The 19,268-nt window shown below is 41.9% G+C and overlaps 1 protein-coding gene across 8 annotated transcripts in view; it reads left to right on the forward strand.

The window, feature by feature from the left end:
* The first annotated feature begins 7,969 nt into the window (after positions 1-7,969).
* Positions 7,970-19,268, forward strand: part of LOC113264443 (transmembrane protein 14C) — a 100,223-nt gene continuing 88,924 nt past the window's right edge. For 4 of the 8 annotated variants that reach the window (XR_008956693.1, XM_057305085.1, XM_048225496.2 and 1 more), the window contains exons 1-5: positions 7,978-8,122; positions 9,137-9,206; positions 9,519-9,595; positions 10,419-10,520; positions 14,009-14,096. Coding sequence is in view for 7 of the 8 variants with exons in the window: in XM_057305085.1 (XP_057161068.1) it covers positions 9,184-9,206; positions 9,519-9,595; positions 10,419-10,520; positions 14,009-14,096 (290 nt within the window). In the remaining variant the exon portion in view is untranslated. Of the gene's footprint in view, positions 8,123-9,122; positions 9,207-9,518; positions 9,596-10,418; positions 10,521-14,008; positions 14,097-15,009; positions 15,503-19,268 lie in introns of those variants that run through there. The other 4 variants (XM_026511480.4, XM_026511482.4, XM_026511481.4 and 1 more) reach the window with 4 other exon arrangements.

Genomic DNA, 19,268 nt, shown 5'->3' on the forward strand with positions numbered 1-19,268 from the left:
GGATTTTGGCTAATCTTGTGTGTAGCAGTATCCCATTTTAATTTGCATCTCGCTGAGGACATATGTGGAGCATCTTTCCATATGCTTATGTGCCATCTGTATATCTTGGGTAAGGTGTCAAGGTATTTGGCCATAAAATTGTTTTCTTACTGTTTGAGTTTTAAGAATTCTTTGTATTTTTGATAGCAGTCCTTTGTCAGATGTCTTTTGCAAATATTTTTTTCCCTGTCTCTGGCTTGTCTTCTCATTCTCTTGATAATATCTTTTGCAGAAGTTTTAAATTTTAATGAAGTCTAGCTTATCAATTATTTCTTTCATGGGTCATGTGTTGATGTATCTTAAAAGGCTTTGTTATATCCAAATGTCATCTAAGTTTTCTCTTAGGTTTCTTTGTAGCAGTTTTTTGTTTTGCATTTTACATTTGGGTCTGTGATCCATCCGGAGTTAATTTTTGTGATAGGTGTTAGGTCCGTGTCCAGATATTTTTTTTTTTTGCGTGTGGCTGTTCAGTTGTTCCAGCACCATTTGTTGAAGAGACTGTCTTTGTTTTATTGCCTCTGTTCCTTTGTCAAAGATCAGTTGATTGTACATTTGACCCTTGGACGACATGGGTTTGAACTGTATGGGTCCACGTACAGATTTTTTTGATAAATACAGTACAGTATTGTAAATGTTTTTTCTCTTATGATTCTCTGAACATTTTTGCTAGCTCATTGTAGGAAGACAGTATATAACATATACAAAATATGTGTCGATCAACTGTGTTATCAGTAAGGCTTCTGATCAGTAGTAGACTTTTAGCTAACTTTGAGGGGAGTCAAAAGTTAATACTCCGATTTTTAACTATATGGAGGGTCAGCATCCCTAATGTGCTGTTTAAGAGTCTAGATGGTGGTCTGTTTCTGGGCTCTCTATTCTGTTCCAGTGATCTGTTTTGGGTGTGTTTTTTGTTTTGTATTTTGCCAATACTATAGTGTCTTGATTACAGTGGCAAAGGAAGTCTTGAAGTTGGATAGCATCAGTTCTCCAGTTCTGTTCTGCTTCAGTATTTAGCATTCAGACCATTTACATTTAAAGTAACTAATGAAAGTAAATATTGATATGAGTGCCATTTTGTTAACTGTTTTGTGCTTTTTTTTTTTTTTTTTTTTTTTTTTGCGTTCTCTGTTCCTTTGTTATTTTGTTGCTTTTGTGGTTTGATGGTTTTCTTTAGTGTTATCCTTGGATTCCTTCTCTGTTTTTTGTTTGTCATAGGATTTTGTTTTGTGGTTACTATGAGGTTCCTATATATTCACGAGCACACACACACACACACACACACACACATTTTTTAAGCTGATAGTCACTTAAGTTCTAACACATTGTAACAACATTTGTACTCCCCTCAGCCCCGTTTTATGTTTTTGATGCCTTATTTTACATCTTTTTATTTTGTGTGTGTATCCCTTAACTCTTGTGGTTATAGTTGATTTTACTATTTTTTCTTTTAACCTTCTTATTTTTTAAGTGGCTGATTTACTGCCTTTACAGTATATTTGCCTTTATCACTGAGGCTTTTTTCACCCACGTATTTTCTTATTTCTAGTTATGACCATTGCTTTTCCACTTAAAGAAGACCCTTTAACATTTCTTGCAATGCTGGTTTAGTGGTGATGAACTCCTTTAGCTTTTGCTTGTCTGGGAAGCTCTTTGTCTCTCCTTCAATTCTGAATGATAATTTGCCGGATAGAGTATTCTTGGTTGTAGGGTTTTTTTGTTTTTGTTTTTGTTTGTTTTTTGTCCTTTTAGCACTTTGAATATATCATGCCACATTCTTCTGGCCTGCAAAGTTTCTGCTGAGAACTTAGCTGATAGCCTTACGGGTTTTCTTTGTATGTGACTTTGTTTTTCTCTTGCTGCTTTTAAGATTTTCTCTTTAGCATTTTGCCATTTTAATTATAATATATCCTGTCATGGATCTCTTTGGGTTCATCTTGTTTGGGACTCTCTGGGATTCCTGTACCTTGGTGTCAGTTCCCCAAGTGTTAGGGAAATTTTTAACCATTATTTCTTCAAATAAGTTTCTACCCCTTTCTGTCCTTTTTCTGGGACCGCTATAATGTGAATGTTAGTACATGTGATGTTGTCCCAGAGGTCGCTTATTCTCATTTTTAAAAATTCTTTTCTTTTTGCAGTTCTGATTCAGAGTAGTGATTTCCACTATTCTGTCTTAAAGATTTCTGTTCTGTATCTTTTAGTCTGCTGTTGATTCCCTATAGTGTATTTTTCAGTTCTGTTATTGTAACCTTCAGTTCTGTGACTTCTCTTTGGTTCTTTCCTATATTTTCTAACTCTGTTGAAGTTCTCACTGTGTTCTTCTACTCTTCTCCCAAGTTTGGTGAGCATCTTTATGACCATTACTTTGAACTCTTTATTAGGTAAATTATCTCTATTTCATGAGGGTTTTCCCCTTGGGGGTTTATCTTCTTTTATTGGAACATTTTCTTCTGTGTTCTCATTTTGTTTGACTTTCTGTGTTTCTTTCTATGAATTAGGCAAAACTACTTGTCTTGGTCCTGAAGGAATGGCTATGTGTGTAGCAATGTCCCCTCTGTAGGCTGCCTGTGCCTGGTGGCTTTGGCTGGCCAGCTGGAGCAGGTGGCAGGCCAGCGAATCCTGGGGTACTCTTGTCACTGCTACCCTGGCAGGACAGTTGGAGCTGTAGTGATTGCAGATTGCACTGGCAGGATTGCCGGACCTGGAACAGTATGCAACAGAGGATCCCAAAGTGTTCTGTGCTGGGGTTGCTGTGGCTGGATGGCCGGAGCTGGAGCCGGCAAGGGTTGGGAATCCTGGGATGTTCTGTGCCTTGACACCCCTGGTGGGATGGCTGAGTTGGAGCAGGTGCTGGTTGGGAGTGTCCCAGTGCATGAGGTATCAGGTCATTTCTGGTGAAATGCTGAGTCAGGTGCAGGTCTGTGGGGTCCCAGAGCACACTGTGCTGGGGCCACCTTGGTGGACAGCTGGAGTTGGTGTGTTAGGAGTCCAGGACTCATTGGAGCAGCCCAAGCAGGCCAGCTAGAGTACCTGGCCCCCACTCCCTTCCATGCTATCCAGGTGGAGGGGAAATGTAAACCATGGCTCTCACTGGCACCTTCAACCCCAGAGAGTTCCAGTAGTTCTCACTATTTGGTAGACACTCTAGGGTTAATAAATGGATTTCCTTTACTTAATAATTTAGTTGCCTTTAAACTGCTGTTTTTTTTTTTTAAGATTTTTATTTATTAGAGAGTGTGGGACAGAGTGCAAGTACAAGAAGTGGGGGAAGGGCAGAGGAAGAGGGAGAGAGTGGGGAGCCTGATGTGGGGCTCGATCCCAGGACCCTGGGATCATGAGTTGAGCTGAAGGCAGACAAAACCAACTGAGCCACCCAAGGGCCCAAACTGCTGGATTTTTTTGCTGTGCCCCAAGGATGAGGAAATCCACATGTGGGTTCCTCAGTGTCATTAATCCCTGCTGTAGATTGTTGCTTTGATGGTGGGGTCCCATTGTTACCACTCTTTGTCTCTTCTACTCTCTGTATGTGGTCTGTTTGTTGTGCAGAAGCTGTTCAATCAACATTTGTTCTTCAGAAGTAATTCTCTATGTATAGGTGTAGATTCAGTGTGTCCATGGGACAAGGTGAGTGCAGTCTTCCTATGCCACCATCTTGAACCACCTCTATCCTCATGTTATAAATTGATTTAATAAACCATGTGATTCAAGCATTTTAGGTTAGTCTAAGAGCTTCTCTGCTCGGTGACCTCTGGCAGAACTTACCTGGTAGTATCCTTGGAAGCCATTACATTGACAACAGGTCATATAAAACTATATAATTTATTTGGGGGAATTCATGTTCATGTTGTTTCTTTTTTCCACGTAGAAATGTATAGTCTGCATATAGTCTTCACCGTCCAAATGTTGAATTATCTACTTTGATACTTGTGTCTGAGCAGATTCTCATCACAAATTCATTCTTTCCTAATTTAGACTGTGCCATGTTACCTAGATACCCCCCCTCTTTGGTTATTCAGTAGCCATGTATTCAGTGTTCACCATGTGCCAGGCACTACCTTAGAATCTGGGGGCTGAAAGGAAAAGTGTGATCCCTAAGGACAAAAGGACAGGATCCCCAAAGGACAAAAGTTTTGGTAAATAATGACGGGTTTCATGAACCACACTAATTCTATCTTGGACAAATCCGCCATGATGACTGAAGTTCTGTGATCCGAAACCTTCTTGAGCACGGGTCCCTCCATTCTTTCCTTAAGTATACCCTCAGGGTATAACATCCTTGATCTGTGCAGGAGATAGGAGACACACGCAAGTCTACTTGTATTGTGGCAGCCAAAAAAACACTCCGCCTAATAATAAGCCAAGCTAGACTTGTCAGCCTTCCTCTTTGGTTTTATGACTCCTTTGGCCTTTGGTGGTCGTTTAGCATACACCTCCCTTTCACAGAACACATGTAATGGCCTAGGATAGTCAGGGGCAGCTTGACCGATGACTTTAATAAAAAATGAGATTGAGTTTTTAGACAAAGATAAAAAGGCATTTTTGCCAGAAGAAATGGGGTGCTATCTCAGCTAAGAGAGACTTCAAACTGCAAGAAACAAAAAGCAACTCTGGCTATTCCAAACTTCAACAGACGGCATGGGGATGGATTTGTAACAGACACAGGTGCGTCTGACAGAAGCTGGGGTAGGAGGAGAACCAGAGCTCAGAAAGGGACCGGTTGTGGTCAGGGCACTCTCTCCCTCTCGTCTCCTCTCTGCATGCTGTCTTCATCCTTCTTTCTGCAGACCAGCCTGTACTCTCACTGCACATCTGCTCATTCAACACGTGCTTATTGAGAATCCACTGCATGCCAAGCACTATTCTAAGTGCTGCATAAACACCCTCATTCTCTAGGAACTTACATGCCAGGGTGGGGAGTTGATTTTACAATTAGTAAGTTATACAGCACTCAATATGCAGGTAAGTGCCAGGGAGAAAAAAAGCTGTGGTGGGAAGTACACATGTGTTGCAATCTTATTTTACTTTAGAAGATTTTATTTATTTGAGAGAGACAGCACGAGCAGGGGGAGGGGCAGAAGGAGAGGGAAAAGAACACTCTGCATTCAGCACAGAGCCCGACTTGGGGCTCCATCCCAGGACCCTGAGATCACAACCTAAGCCAAGGTTTGACTTAACTGACTGAGCTACCCAGGCGCCTCTATGCGTTGCAATATTAAACAAGATGATCCAGGAAGGCCTCACTGAGAAGGTGACTTTGAATAAAGACATAAAGGAGACAAGGTAGTGACCTGGGAGATTATCTGGGAAGTTCTGGGCAGATGAAGCAGCAGGTGCAGGTGCTCAGAGGTGGGAACAAGGAGGCTAAAGCAGCATGAACAAAGGGGAGATGAAAGTGAGCTGAGGGCTGGGAGGTAGATGTGTAGGACTTTACAGGCTGTTGCCTGAGAAAGGGGGCCGCTGGAGAGTTTTGAGCATAGGAATGACAACATTCACTTGTTACAGGAGTGTTCTGGTTACTGTATTGAGAACAGACTAAAGGAGTTAGGGCAGCTCCGTCGTGTATGAACTGTGTGGCCTTCTCCCAGTTAGATAACCTCTTTCTCTTTTAATTTCCTCTGTGTGTAAAAGCAAGAGATAATAATAGTCTCTAGTGCATAGGGTTAGTATGAAGATGAAATGAGTGCATCTATGTAAAGCACTTCATATAGTGTCTGGCATATAATTAGTAAACTTCATGTTTTTTCTGCTACTATTATGGCTCTAACATATGAGGTCCCAGAAGCATGTGGTAGATAGGTTTGGTTGAGAACACAGGCAGTATTTTTTCATAATCTCATTTATTAATTAAGCTGGAGAAATTTATTAATGGAACTTGGCGAAAGGTTTTTTGAATGGATGAAGCTGCTCTTCAAAGCTATAAAATCTATCCTAAAGACCTAGAAATTGTATTGTGGATACTCAATAGACATTAGGTGAAACACTGCAACCAGGAATTTGTTTTCGACATTTTTGTTTGGGGGTTTCTTAATGTGTTAAGTCACATACACAAGGTTCCAAAAATGATAGAATAATGCTGAAATTGAAGCACAATTCCTTTTCCACAATCTGTTGTGGCAGATGGTCTTTACCGCTCTGGTTATTTGTGTGAATACATTTGTGTCTACCAAACATAATCCTGACTCTAGGCCTCTGTGAAACAAACAAAAACTCAAACAAACGGGGCGCCTGGGTGGCTCAGTCGTTAAGCGTCTGCCTTCAGCTCAGGGCGTGATCCTAACGTTCTGGGATTGAGCCCCACGTCAGGCTCTTCCGCTGGGAGCCTGCTTCTTCCTCTCCCACTCCCCCTGCTTGTGTTCCCTCTCACTGTCTGTCTCTCTCTCTGTCGAATAAATAAAATCTTTAGAAAAAAAAAAACAAAAAACAAAACAACCTACTGATAAACCCCAGTGCCAGAGACTAAAAACTTGTCCCTTATACAATCTTGGTCACACTCCATTGACACATTTGTGGTTCAGGGTTCCAGTAATTAATTCAGTGGGCTCCTAGTTTAGAGCTGAGCTATTTCCTAAAATATGTTAATACCAACTAGAAACATTACTGAATGCAAATCATTGATTTGATTTACTCTGTAACTGAAACAGAGCAGAGACCAACTTACTTTACGATAAACTGTGGAACTGCACACACAGAAATGCTGTGTTTTGGTTGAGGAATGACACAGAGGCAACGTAATGTGAAGTTAAGGATGTAGGTTTTGAAAGACAGACCTTACTTCAAATAACAGCTCCAGCAAGGACTAGGATTGTAGGAAATTTACTTAATTCTCTGTGGTTCAATTTCTTTGTCTAAAGGACAGGGGTAAGATCACAGTGGTTGTAACTAAGGTTTAAGTTTACCCCTGCATAGGGAGGAACGCATCCCTACAGCCATTCCGAGCTGGATTTAAGTGCCATTGTTGGTTGTTTAACATCTTCCTGTAATTCAGTGAGGGTCTGGCATACTGGAATTACTCAAATTCTTCTTGGTTGTTATCTGCTTTCCCTGGTTACAATCAGTTATGGTAAACACAAGATTCAGTTTTGTTATCTCAAAGGCAGGAACTGCTGCAACTGGAAAGTTTTTCTTTGGGGGTATGTGTGAACTGCAATTTCCTTCTTTCAGTCAAGATTGTATTTATAAGATTTATCTATGTTGATTCTTATAGGAGATTAAGGAGAGAGAGACATCAAGGATAAACACAAATTTTGGTGTACAGCAACTGAGTGGTCCTGCAAGAAACGCAAGGAAGAAAAGCAGATCTGTAGTGGGAATGGGGATAATATTTTGTGGACACTGGGGGACAGAGAGGTTGTAGGAAATTATATTTAACTTACCCTCTCTCCTCCTTTAAGATGCTGCTCAAGTGAACACCCTAAAGTAAACACCCTGGCTTGCGGCCACCATCTCTGCAGTAAGAAAGTGGTTGTTACCATTGTAGGCAAAAAACGTGATCTGGGCTAGAGTGACAATCCTCCCAGATGGCATGCCTCTGGTTTACACCAGGTGAACCACAAATCCCTCCATTAATAGGGTCTTTCAGAATCCATCCTCAGATGCCCTTCTCTGGGATCCGTGCTCTCGATGCCTCTTGCAAGGCCCGACTTCAATTCTGGGTTTCTGGCAGGCTTTTGGAGAGCCGACGTTCAAAGCTGGACAGCCCTGTGGGACCGGCTGCATACGGCCTCACGGGGCTCAGGGCGATTCCCCGCCCCATGCCCCGCCCCATGCCCCGCCCCATGCCCCGCCCCATACCCCCGCCCCATGCCCCGCCCCATGCCCCGCCCCATGCCCCGCCCCGCCTCCGGGACGCATGCGCACGCTGTGACTCCTCCCCTCAAACCCCGCCCATGCCTTTCCAGTCCCCGCGACGCATGCGCACGGCGCGACTCCACCCCTCAAGCCCGGCTGCAGGCTCCGCCCCGCCCCACGTTCCGCCTTGTCCTCGGGACGCAGTGCGTGCGACGACGTTTCCGGCGGGACTTCGTCTGTCCGCCTTACGGCTTGTGTGCTCTTGTCGACCCGTGCAGACCTACGGCAAAGCGGTTCGGTACTTGGGAATTATTATTCTATACCTTTTTTACTTTTGGGGATTACATAAGAGGCTTTGCTGCCGCCCACTCTTCTTCCCCCAGATCCAGTCAGGAGCGTTAAGCTGCGTCATAGTGCCTTTCTAGTCGCGCATTTTTGTGCTTTCCTTAAAATAGATTGTGAATCTTGCAGGATCCCTGAGCTCTTGAGACAAATGCTTACAGATGTAGCGTAGTGGTGATCAGTTTCCTGGGGATTTTATTGCTCCAGCTCCTTGAAAGTCTCAGTAACTCAGTGCTACTTGGAAATAATGACTGGCACAATTCCAAGCACCCCGCTGCCCGACAATTAAAAATTTAAAACAAAACGGGTATGAATTGCTTTCAAGCTAAACCTTATTGGATACCAAATGCATTTCTTTAAGAAAATAGGAGTTACACCCTACTTCGCAAAGAGCGAAGTGTCCTACGTTAATTATGACTTGGGCTTTCCAGTATTTTACCCCCTCACCGATCTTAGTCTAAAGATCAATGATTTGATGCAAAAGTAAATAGCCAAAGTTTTGCAAGGTATTGACTATTACTGTAATTGAATTCTTTGAGCAAGGGCAGAAAGGGGCAATTAAATAGTCGAATTAAGGGGATATTTAGTTTCTGATTTAGTAATAAGTTGGTTAGCTGACATAAAGGTAAACTCATTACCTGTACAGACCTGATCAGTGAATTGCGTTCAGTTTCCTGTAGGCCTGTGTTAGAATGGAAGTTATTACCAAAACGGTTAGTATCTTCTCAGCATTTACTACGTGCTAAGCACTTTTTACTTATTACCCCATTTAATGCTCACAGGAGCCCTAGGAAATTTGTACCATTCTTATCCTCATGGTACAGTGAGGGAAGCTGAGGCTAGGACAGGTTGGTAGCTTGCCCGTTACTTCTTAGCAAGTAAGGGGTGGAGCTGGAACTTGGGTCCACTTCCTTCTGACTGCTAGAGAGCCATGCAGTTAACCACCTCTCATTCAGCCCTTCCTTCACAGGTGCCGGCCTGGTGTACTCTTGTGTCTGGTCACAGTGAAAAAGAACAATGCAAAAGGACTCTGGCCCACTGTAAGTACAGTGAATGGGAGAGGAATAGCCAGCAACTTCTCAAAACCAAAGCTTCTTTTCTTATCTGAAAAGGGCCATAGGAATAGACTGTTGGGCAGCATAGGGTATGGGAGGATGGACATGTAGGCCAGGGACCTGGGTTTGAGTCCCGGCTCTTTCACTGACTAGGGCACGTCATCTAACCTCTGGGATTTATGTTCATTTGTACAGTGATAGGACTGTTCTGGATGATGACGTTTTAGTCCCATCCTGTGATTGTTTTTTTATTTTTTAGCCATGGTTGGCGCTGATTTCTTACTCTTTCCTTTTCAGAGTGCCTTTACATTGGATTGGCTTTGGCTATGCAGCGTTGGTTGCTTCTGGTGGGATCATTGGCTATGCAAAAGCAGGTATGGCTTGTAGCGACTTAACCTCCTAAGATTTTCACATTGTTGCTGGTAAAGAGTGAGTCCCCAGGGTCCCCAAAGTGCAGTCTTGTTTGACTTGTTTAAACCCACTAGCTTGAGTGCAGGGTTATTGTCAGTCCCATAGCTGCTCCTGCACTTGCTTTTCCATTATCTGGTTGACTTAAGGCAGGCTTCTTGTCTATTCACTTGTTCTTGGCTTTTTTATCTAAAGCTGCTGGGCAGGGGTGGTAGTAGGTCGCTGTTATCTTTGACTACCACACATTAGCTTGACCCCAGAGTATCTCTGTGCTAAATAGGAAGAAACCTCTTGTCTTTACATTCTCATTTTTTGAAGTCCCCTCTTCAGACAGGTCTGTCAGTAAAGGTGCTGTTTCTACCTCCTTCTAGCCTGCATCCCCACCCCGACACACACACACCAGAATTTTTATTCTCCAGTTTTTTGTTTTTGTTTTTATTTTAAACTCACTGCTCCTGTTTCCCTCTCCTTTGGGGATTTGCCTGAGGTCCTGCCTGGGGACACTTCCAGCCTTTGAAAGGTAGGCCTGGTTAGGAGCCCTTCTTTTTGCCCTAGATGGATGTGTCTGTCTATTAAAAAAGAGAGGATTACTGTGATATTACCCTGTCTTCTCTGTAAAGTAGCAAATTCCCCAAAACATTTTCCTGCTTGAGGGCTCCTTGGTTATGAGCTGTGTTGAGAGAAATTCTCTCTGAGGTTTTCCTCTGTAGGGGGAGGAAATCTTGTGACTTCTGTTAATGAAATGAGCGTCTGACATTATAATGTAGAACTCTGTTTGCTTCCCTACAGGTAGTGTCCCGTCACTGGCTGCTGGGCTGCTTTTTGGTAGTTTAGCAGGCCTAGGTGCTTATCAGCTGTCTCAGGATCCGAGGAACATTTGGGTGTTTCTAGGTATGTCAGCGTCACTGTTTCCCCCATACAATTATGTATCCAGAATACTTTACCAAGAGGCTTTGGGTTGGTGGAATGTGACAGGTTCTTCACATGAAGACCGTTTTATTACTTCTGCTAAGTGCTAGGGAATTTTTAAAATTGGGGGTGGGGGAGTTGTACTGGTGTCTGTTTATTTTCTGTGTACAGAATATGGAAGGGTTTTCATGCCTCATGAATTTAGATTTAGCCAATGAAATTAATAATAAACTTGTGCAAGGCAGTTACATGTCTCTTAATCATTTTGATTGCCCACTGAAGACTCTATGCTTGAGCATTCCCAGAGGATCACATGTCAGGCTTAGGTTTGCATCACTATTGCATTTTTCACATTTGGAAATCATTTATTAGCCCTTTAGCATTAAGCTAAATGTACGGCATAGGCCTTGGCCTCAAGGAACCTTTACCTTGACTAACGTGAAACGTGAGTCTGCGGGGCTGCTGAAGTGCCCTGTGAGCTGCACAGACAGTGAGGAGTGCTGAGAAGGGAAGATTACTACTTATCAGGGTGGCTTTGGGTGCATTTTTATTGAGCTCCACCTGTGTATCAGACGCTGCACTAGGAGTGTGGCCATCTCACTGTCTCCACAAATCTGCAGAGTCGGAAAACCTATAGTTCTGGTTATTGTAAGTGTGGTGGGGAGAACAAGCATGTTAACAGAGCAGTTTGCACGAGTTGCCATGGGCTAGGCAGGCGAGGTCAGCAATGGCTGATATGGGGTGTGCTGCAGAAGGAGGAGGGGCCCAGCTCTCAGCTCTGCCTCTCAGCTCCCGCACTCAAGCTCCTGAATGACTTTCAGACTTCTTTTTTCCCATTTCTGATTCCATTCCTCCACTCTCAGCAAATGAGTTCATTGCCTACTTAAAGAAGAGCAGCATTCATCACGAGGGGCTTCAGCGTCCATGCCTTCTGCTGTGCTGTTTCTCTCCTCTCCAAGGCCTGTCCCTCCACCCAGGCTTTGAGTCTCTGCTCCCTGACCTTCTGGAGTGTTACACTGCCAAAGATGCCATCTCTTACTTGGATTCCACCCTGTAGATGGATCCCTCCTGCTCGTGTTCACATGTGTCCTCTCTCACCCAGTAAAGAAAACAGGACCTCTCGTGACCCCACTTCCTTCTCCAGTTGTTGCCCTTCTTCCCCCTTCAGAAACTTCTCTAAAACAATCTGTTATACTGCTTGTTTTTATTTCCTCCCCTTCACATTCTCGACCACATCAGTCTCTGTACTTGTCTCCTTTGTCCATGGAAATAGCTTTCCCTGATTGTGCCAGTGACCTGGATTTTTCAGAATCCAGTGTTCGTTTTTTTTTTGAAGATCTGTGTTTATCTGTGAGAGAAAGTGCACACACACATACACGAGCGCCAGTGCGTGCACAAACGGGGTGGGGCAGAGGGAGAGAGAGTCTCAAGCAGACTTCCTGCTGAGCACAGAGGAGCCTGACTCAGGGCTCAATCCCAGGACCCTGAGATCATGACCTGAGTCGAAATCAAGAGTTGGATGCTTAACCGACTGAATCACCCAGGCACCCTTGCAATGTACATTTTTTAATCCTCATTCTAGTGGCCTGTTAGCTTTCTCAGCATAGCGGACCAATCCATTTTCCACTCTTTTGTTTTCCTTTTTATTTTCTTGTTCTCTTTTGTTGACCCATCTTCCTTTTTGGCCATTAAATGTTGAAGTTCTTAAGACCTGTTTTTTTTTTTTTTTTAAAGACTTATTTATTAAAGAGCTCGAGTGAGCAGGGGGAAGGGCAGGAGGGCAGGAGAGGGAGAGAATCCCAAGCAGACTCCCCGCCGAGCATGAAACTTGATATGGGGCTCAATCTCACGACCCTGAGATCATGACCTGAGCCGAAATCAAGAGTTGGCTGCTTAGCTGACTGAGTCACCCAGGCGCTTCAAGACCTGGCTCTTTCTTTATTCTTTATACCCTCTTGCTTGGCTCATTGGAGCGCAGGCCTTAAATTACCATTGAAACAGGTCATTGATTCACAAACGGATTTCTTCTCCAAGCTTTACTCTTACATATACAGTTGCGTGCTTGAAATCTTTTATTAGTTGTCTCAAGGCATCTGCCCAAACCTGACCTCTTGTCCTCACATACACTGGTCTTCTGGTGTTCTCCATCCATTTGGGTCTTGCTCTCCTCCCCTCCATCTTTATATCTCATTCACCAGTAAGTCCTATTGACACTACCTCCAGCACATATCCTAGATTGCCTCCTGTATCTCCATGGCCACTGTTCTCTTCCCAGTTATCCCTGTATTTTTCCTGCATTCCTGAGCAAGTTTCTCGGTATCCCTACATGCTCTGGTTTCGCTCCGTTTTGTTCTCCATGGAACAGCTAGAATTTTGTTTCAACGGTTCTATTCTGCTCATGTATCCTTCTGTCTGATGTCTTTTAATGGCTTCTCATTGCTCTGAGGATGAAGAACACAATCCCTAGTATGGCTGTCAAGGCTCTGTGGTATGGCCCCTTTTCCTCATTAGCCATATTTTAGCCTTCAGTTCCCTCTCACCACAAGGCCCTGGGTGTATTATTCCCTCTGCATGGAATGTGCTTTCTTCCCCCTTTAGCTCATTCACACCTACTTTTTAGATCTTGGCTTGATCTTCACTTCCTCAGCAAATCCTTTCCCGATTTTCCAGAATAGGCTGGATCTGCTGTTTACAGACCTTTTTTTTTTTTTTTTTTAAATTAAGACTTATTTATTTGAGAGTGAGAGAAAGCATGAGTGGGATGAGGGTCAGAGGGAGAAGCAGACTCCGCTGAGCAGGGAGCCCAATGCAGGGCTTGATCCCAGGACTCTGGGATCTTGACCCTGAGCCACCCAGGCACCCCTGTTTAAAGACCTTTTTTATTTTTTTATTATTTTTATTTTTTTTTAAGATTTTATTTATTTATTTGACAGAGAGAGAGACAGCCGAGAGAGGGAACACAAGCAGGGGGAGTGGGAGAGGAAGAAGCAGGCTCCCAGCAGAGGATCCTGATGTGGGGCTCAATCCCAGGACTCCGGGATCACGCCCTGAGCCTAAGGCAGACGCTTAATGACTGAGCCACCCAGGCGCCCCTAAAGACCTTTTTTAATGATAGTTTTGTCCTCCAGCCCCTAGTGCAGTGCATGGCACATAATAGGTATTTTAACAGATGTTGAATAGAAGAGCCTACAGTGTAAATACATCAGTAAGGAATAGGAAAAAAAGACCTGCAGCAAATTGGGAGGAAGCTATGGCTTTGGTAGGAGGTGAGGCCGGGAAGGTCGTTTGGCCCTCAATACAGTGAGGGCCGTACGTTCCAATACTTGTTCTTACCCCCACAGAACAAGGGTAGCCCTGGGGAAGGAGGTGATAGTATGAGATGGGGTCTGGCCCCTGAAAGAGGGGTGGGACTTTGGTTCTCCTGCATATAAGATATAATGATCTTTGGTTCTTTTTCTCTTTCCCATCAGCTACATCTGGAACCTTAGCTGGCATTATGGGAATGAGATTCTACCACTCTGGAAAATTTATGCCTGCGGGCTTAATTGCTGGTGCCAGGTATTTTCTTTTCTCTCGCTGTTCTTCACCAGTATGGAGTTTAGTTTCATGCCCCCTAAGACTTTGTACATTCAAAATTTTACTTTACATGCCTGATGGTGGACATCACTGAAGTGATGTAATTTACACACAAATAGGAAAGGCTGCAGAAACAGTAGTTGATTTAACACCAAAATGAAGTGCATTCATGATTTTGCTCTCACATTTGTGATCTGGTCCATCCCGGCTCCTGCCTCCAGCGGAAGGAGCTTCATGCAAAGCCATGACTGCAGCTCTTTCTGCGACTTTCAGCATGAGTTCCATATTTCTGAGTTGTCTGGGCATCCTTTATCATTGAACATTTTCCTAAAAGGGAATTTTGATTAAATCCTGCTGTCTAATTACCTTTGGTTATAAAACTCAAACCAGATTATTTAAACAAAAAATATATTCCTTAATTATAATACAGATACTCTGAGGACAGAATTTTTAAACATCTGGAGGAAGATCCCTTACCTGACTTTGATCCTAGTTATGATGCTGTCAAGCATAATGCTTTATAGTCCGTGTAGACCAAGGTCAAGAGCAGTGAACTAGGAGGCTGTTAATGTACCATTAACTAGCTCTGTGACCCTGGAGAGACCTTGGTCTTCCCAGCCTTCAGTTTACTCATCTCTTTGAATTATTGGCTGTTAGATTGGGAACTCCGGATTCACATGTACAGTTTTAAGGCAAGTGGCGTGCAAAACTGCCCCTCGGCATGTTATTTCTTTGGTACTTCCAGGAATGGAGGTTCACCTGTGCCTGCTCTGCCTTGGCGTTTCCTCACCATGTAGTTGTGAAGGACCTGCAGTTTTAGTTTCTTGAAAAAATAGTCGAGTGCCTGTTCTGTCCTTTACCTGATATTTTTTGTTTATGTGTTTCTTTTGAACAGTTTGCTGATGGTCGCCAAACTTGGAATTAGTGTGTTGAATAGACCCCATCAGTAGTAGTCATGTCCCGCTTGGACTCATGAAGAATTTAAAAACTTCCACTATTTTTAGTGTATTAAGAGAAACAAGTGCAGCATTTTCACATATTCTGACATTTTACTTAACAGAACAAAAACAACATTGAATTTTCCAGAAGAAATCAGTCATTATCATTACAACCTTAAAGAGGTGGGTGGTATGTCACCCAAGAGCTGCTTCTTGTATGTTCTCATACAGTTTGATTCTTATACATGATGCTGTCGCCTCTTTCTGTATCTCTGGGTAATGTCTCAAGGGGTAAAATGTTAGGTATCAACACTGGGGGCCTCAAAACCCCATGCCCTACTCAGAACAAGAGCTTTAGGATTGCTGTTCTTTGGCTCATCCTAGAGCACAGACCTACGTTGAGATTATGTCAAATGAAATATCAATGAAAATAAAGTTTACCGTAAGTAATATTTTCTATGGTGTCTTCGTTGCCAGAGTTGTCTAGAACGTAGAATGAGATGTGTATAGCTTGAAGCTATAGGAATGTGAAAGTGTTCTGTTAATATTTTATTTAGTAATTACCTATTTTCAGTAAGGACCACGGAAAGTTACTTGTGATTTGAGATTATACATTGCATTGAAGCTTGTCCTAGAAATGATCCTTTAGTGAGGATTTCTAAGATTAGGACTGTGTAACCAAAAAAAAAAAAAAAATGTGGCTAACTAGCTAATCTATAAATGTGAAACTAAAGACCTGTCTGAAACTTGAATTACTGGGTTTGGTCTCTACACACATTAACTGGACACTGACACATTTCCACCTCACTTTCTTTTGTTTTCAGCACTGAGCATTAACTCATTCTGGTATTCCTTACTTTAGTTTTCTCCCATTTCAAAAGAAAAGGGATATTTGCTACTTACCTCCTCCCTAACTGGTATCGGTTGGATTTATAGTACAATTCAGGCACTTATTAATCACGTTTATATGTTTTCTTAAACTCTTTGAAAGGAGTCCTGGTTTTCCCATCCCTGTTTTATTATGTGATGTGGTTTTGACATGTCATCTGCCAGGGCCCATTCTTAAACCATAATACCCAGACCTCTGCACAAGTTGGGTGTGACCAGGGTAGTATATCCTAGACCATGCAGTTCTGTTAATACAACTGGGATCAAATCAGATTTTTGAATAGCCTCGTCACAGCAATGACTCATTAAACTTTTGGTCTACTGGGACTTCAGATCTTTTTCTTGCACGCACTATTAATAATAAAAACTACTCCTAGATGGGAAAGGGTTGGTGCTTGATGTCACATACTTGCAAATACTTGACTAAATTAAAAATATTCCAGTTCCTCATATAGCCAGTAGTTGCCTTTTATCATGTACCAAATTTGTTGTTTAAATTATAAGGACAAATCCATTTACAAATAGCTTATTGGTATGTGGGATGACTTCATGCCCTGGTGAATCAGATTATTGTGAACTTCTCAAACATTAGTCCTGTACAGTCTAGAGGAAAATGGACAAAGAAAATCAAGTAGACAGAACATTGTATTATCTTTTTGATATTTTAAAAACTGATTTTTATGGAAATGTGTTTGGAGAAAAACAACTGGCTATAGTTAGTGTTACAAAGGTCAGAATGCCACAGGTGGCCTGGGTGTTCTCTTGAGCAATGAAGAGCAGTCTGTGTATTATCTTTGTCCACAGACTTAACCTTTATGTTTTTTTCCCAAAACCCTGTTATGTGATGGCCAGGTAAAAGTGAACATTAGTTCTGACTTCTTGTTCCCCAGGTGTTTCAGTCATATGAACTATGAGAGCAGAGGCACAGAAAAAGATTAAACAAAAAAGCAATACGTGTCGTATATTAATTGATTAGATGCATTTGGGGTTCTAAGCTAGCCTTTCTGTGATCATCTTGACACTTAGGTTGCTTCCATATCTTAGCTATTATAAATAATGGTGCAGTGAACATAGGGGTACATATATCTCTTTAGATTGGGGTTTTTTGTGTAAGTACCCAGAAGTGGAATTGCAGGATTGTATGGTAGTTCTATTTTTAATTTTTTGAAGAAACACCATACTGTTTTTCATAGTGACTGCACCGATTTACATTCTGACCAACAGTGCTCAAGAGTTCTCTTTTTCTACATCCTTGCGAACACTTGTTATTTTTTTCTTTTTGATACTAGCCATGCTGACTGATATGATATTTCATTTTGATTTTGATTTGCATTGCCCTGATTATTGACATTGAGCATCTTTTCATGTGCGTTGGTCATCTGTATGTCTTTGGAAAAATGTCTGTTCAAGTTCTGCCTGTCTTTTAATCAGATTATTTGTTGTTTTGATACTAAGTTGTGTAGGTTTTTTTGTATGTTTTAGATATTAATGTGTTAATCAGTTATATGATTTGCTGCAAATATCTTCCTCCATCTTTAGATTGCCTTTTCATTTTGTTGGTTTCCTTCTCTGTGCAAAAGCTTTTTGTTTGATGTAATCCCATTTATTATGTTAGCTTTTGTTGCTCTTGAATAGGAAACTGGTCTAAAAAATATTGCTAAGACTGATGTCCAAGAGCTTACTGCCTAGGTTTTCTTCTAGGAGTTTTATGATTTCAGGTCTTATGTTCATCTTTAATCTATCTTGAACTTATTTTTGTATATAGTATAAGATAGTAGTCCAGTTTTATCCTTTCGCATGTAGCTATACAGTTTTCCCAGCACAATTTTTTGAAGAGACTATCCTTTACCCATTGTCTGTTCTTGCCTCGTTTGTCATGGATTGATGATGTATGCATGTTTGTTTCTGGGCCCTCTATTCCGTTGATTTATGTATTTGTTTTTGTGCTAGTACCAGACTGTTTGGGTTACTGTAGCTTTGTGGTATAGTTTGAAATCAGGGAGCATACCTCCAGCTTTGTTGTTCTTTTTCAAGATTGCTAGCTTTGTTCTTCATTCTCAAGATTGCTTTGGCTGTTTGGGGTCTTATTTTGGGATTCTTTGAGTTCTGTGAAAAATGCATTTATTTTGATGGGGATCGCATTGAACCTCTAAGATGCTTTGGGTAGTAAGGACATTTTAACAATATAATTCTTCCGATCTGTGAGCCCAGTATATGTTTTTATTTATTTGTGTCATTTTCGGTTTCTTTCATCAGTATCTGTAAGTACAGGTCTTTCACCTCCTTGGTTTTATTCCTAGGTATTTTATTCTTTTTGATGCAATTGTAAATGGGATTGTTTTTTTAAGTTTCTTTCTGATAACTTATTAGTTTGTAAAAGTACAGTTGATTTTTCTGTGTTAATTTAGTATTCGGCAACTTAACTGAAATTCATTTGTTAGTTCTAATAGTTTTTTGGTGAAGTCTTTGGGGTTTTCTATGTATATTATGTCATCTACAACTAATGATAGTTTTACTTCGTCCTTTCCAATTTGGATGCCTTTCATTTCTTTTTCTTGCCTAATGGCTGTGGCTAGGACTTCTTTTTTTTTTTTTTTAAAGATTTTATTTATTTATTTGACAGAGATAGAGACAGCCAGCGAGAGAGGGAACACAAGCAGGGGGAGTGGGAGAGGAAGAAGCAGGCTCATAGCAGAGGAGCCCGATGTGGGGCTCGATCCCATAACGCCGGGATCACGCCCTGAGCTGAAGGCAGACGCTCAACCGCTGTGCCACCCAGGCGCCCCTGTGGCTAAGACTTCTAGGACTATGTTGAATGAAAGTGGTGAGAGTGGGCATTCTTGTCTTATTCCTTGTTTTAGAAGGAAAGCTTTTAGCTTTTTTTCACTTGAACATGGTGTTAGCTGTGGGTTGTCATTATATGGACTATTATGTTGAGGTGTGTTCCCTCTATACCCATTTTGTTGAGAGTTTTTATCATGCATGGATGTTGAATTTTGTCAAATGTTTTTTCTGCATCTATTGAGATGATCATATGGTTTTTATCCTTTGTTTTGTTAATATGTATCATGTTGATTGATTTGAGGATGTTGAAACCATTCTTGGATCCCTGGCATAAATCCTACTTGATCATGGTGTATGATCCTTTGTATTGTTGAATTCGGTTTGCTGATATTTTTTGAGGATTTTTTTCATCCTTGTTCATCAGGGCTGTTAGCCTACAAGTTTCTTCCTTTGTAATGTCTTTGTCTGGTTTAAGTAATAGGGTAATGCTGGCTTCATAAAATGAGTTTGGAAGTGTTCCTTCCTCTTCAATGTTTTGGAATAA

This window comes from Ursus arctos, unplaced genomic scaffold (genome assembly GCF_023065955.2).
Source record: "Ursus arctos isolate Adak ecotype North America unplaced genomic scaffold, UrsArc2.0 scaffold_31, whole genome shotgun sequence".
NCBI lineage: Eukaryota > Metazoa > Chordata > Mammalia > Carnivora > Ursidae > Ursus > Ursus arctos.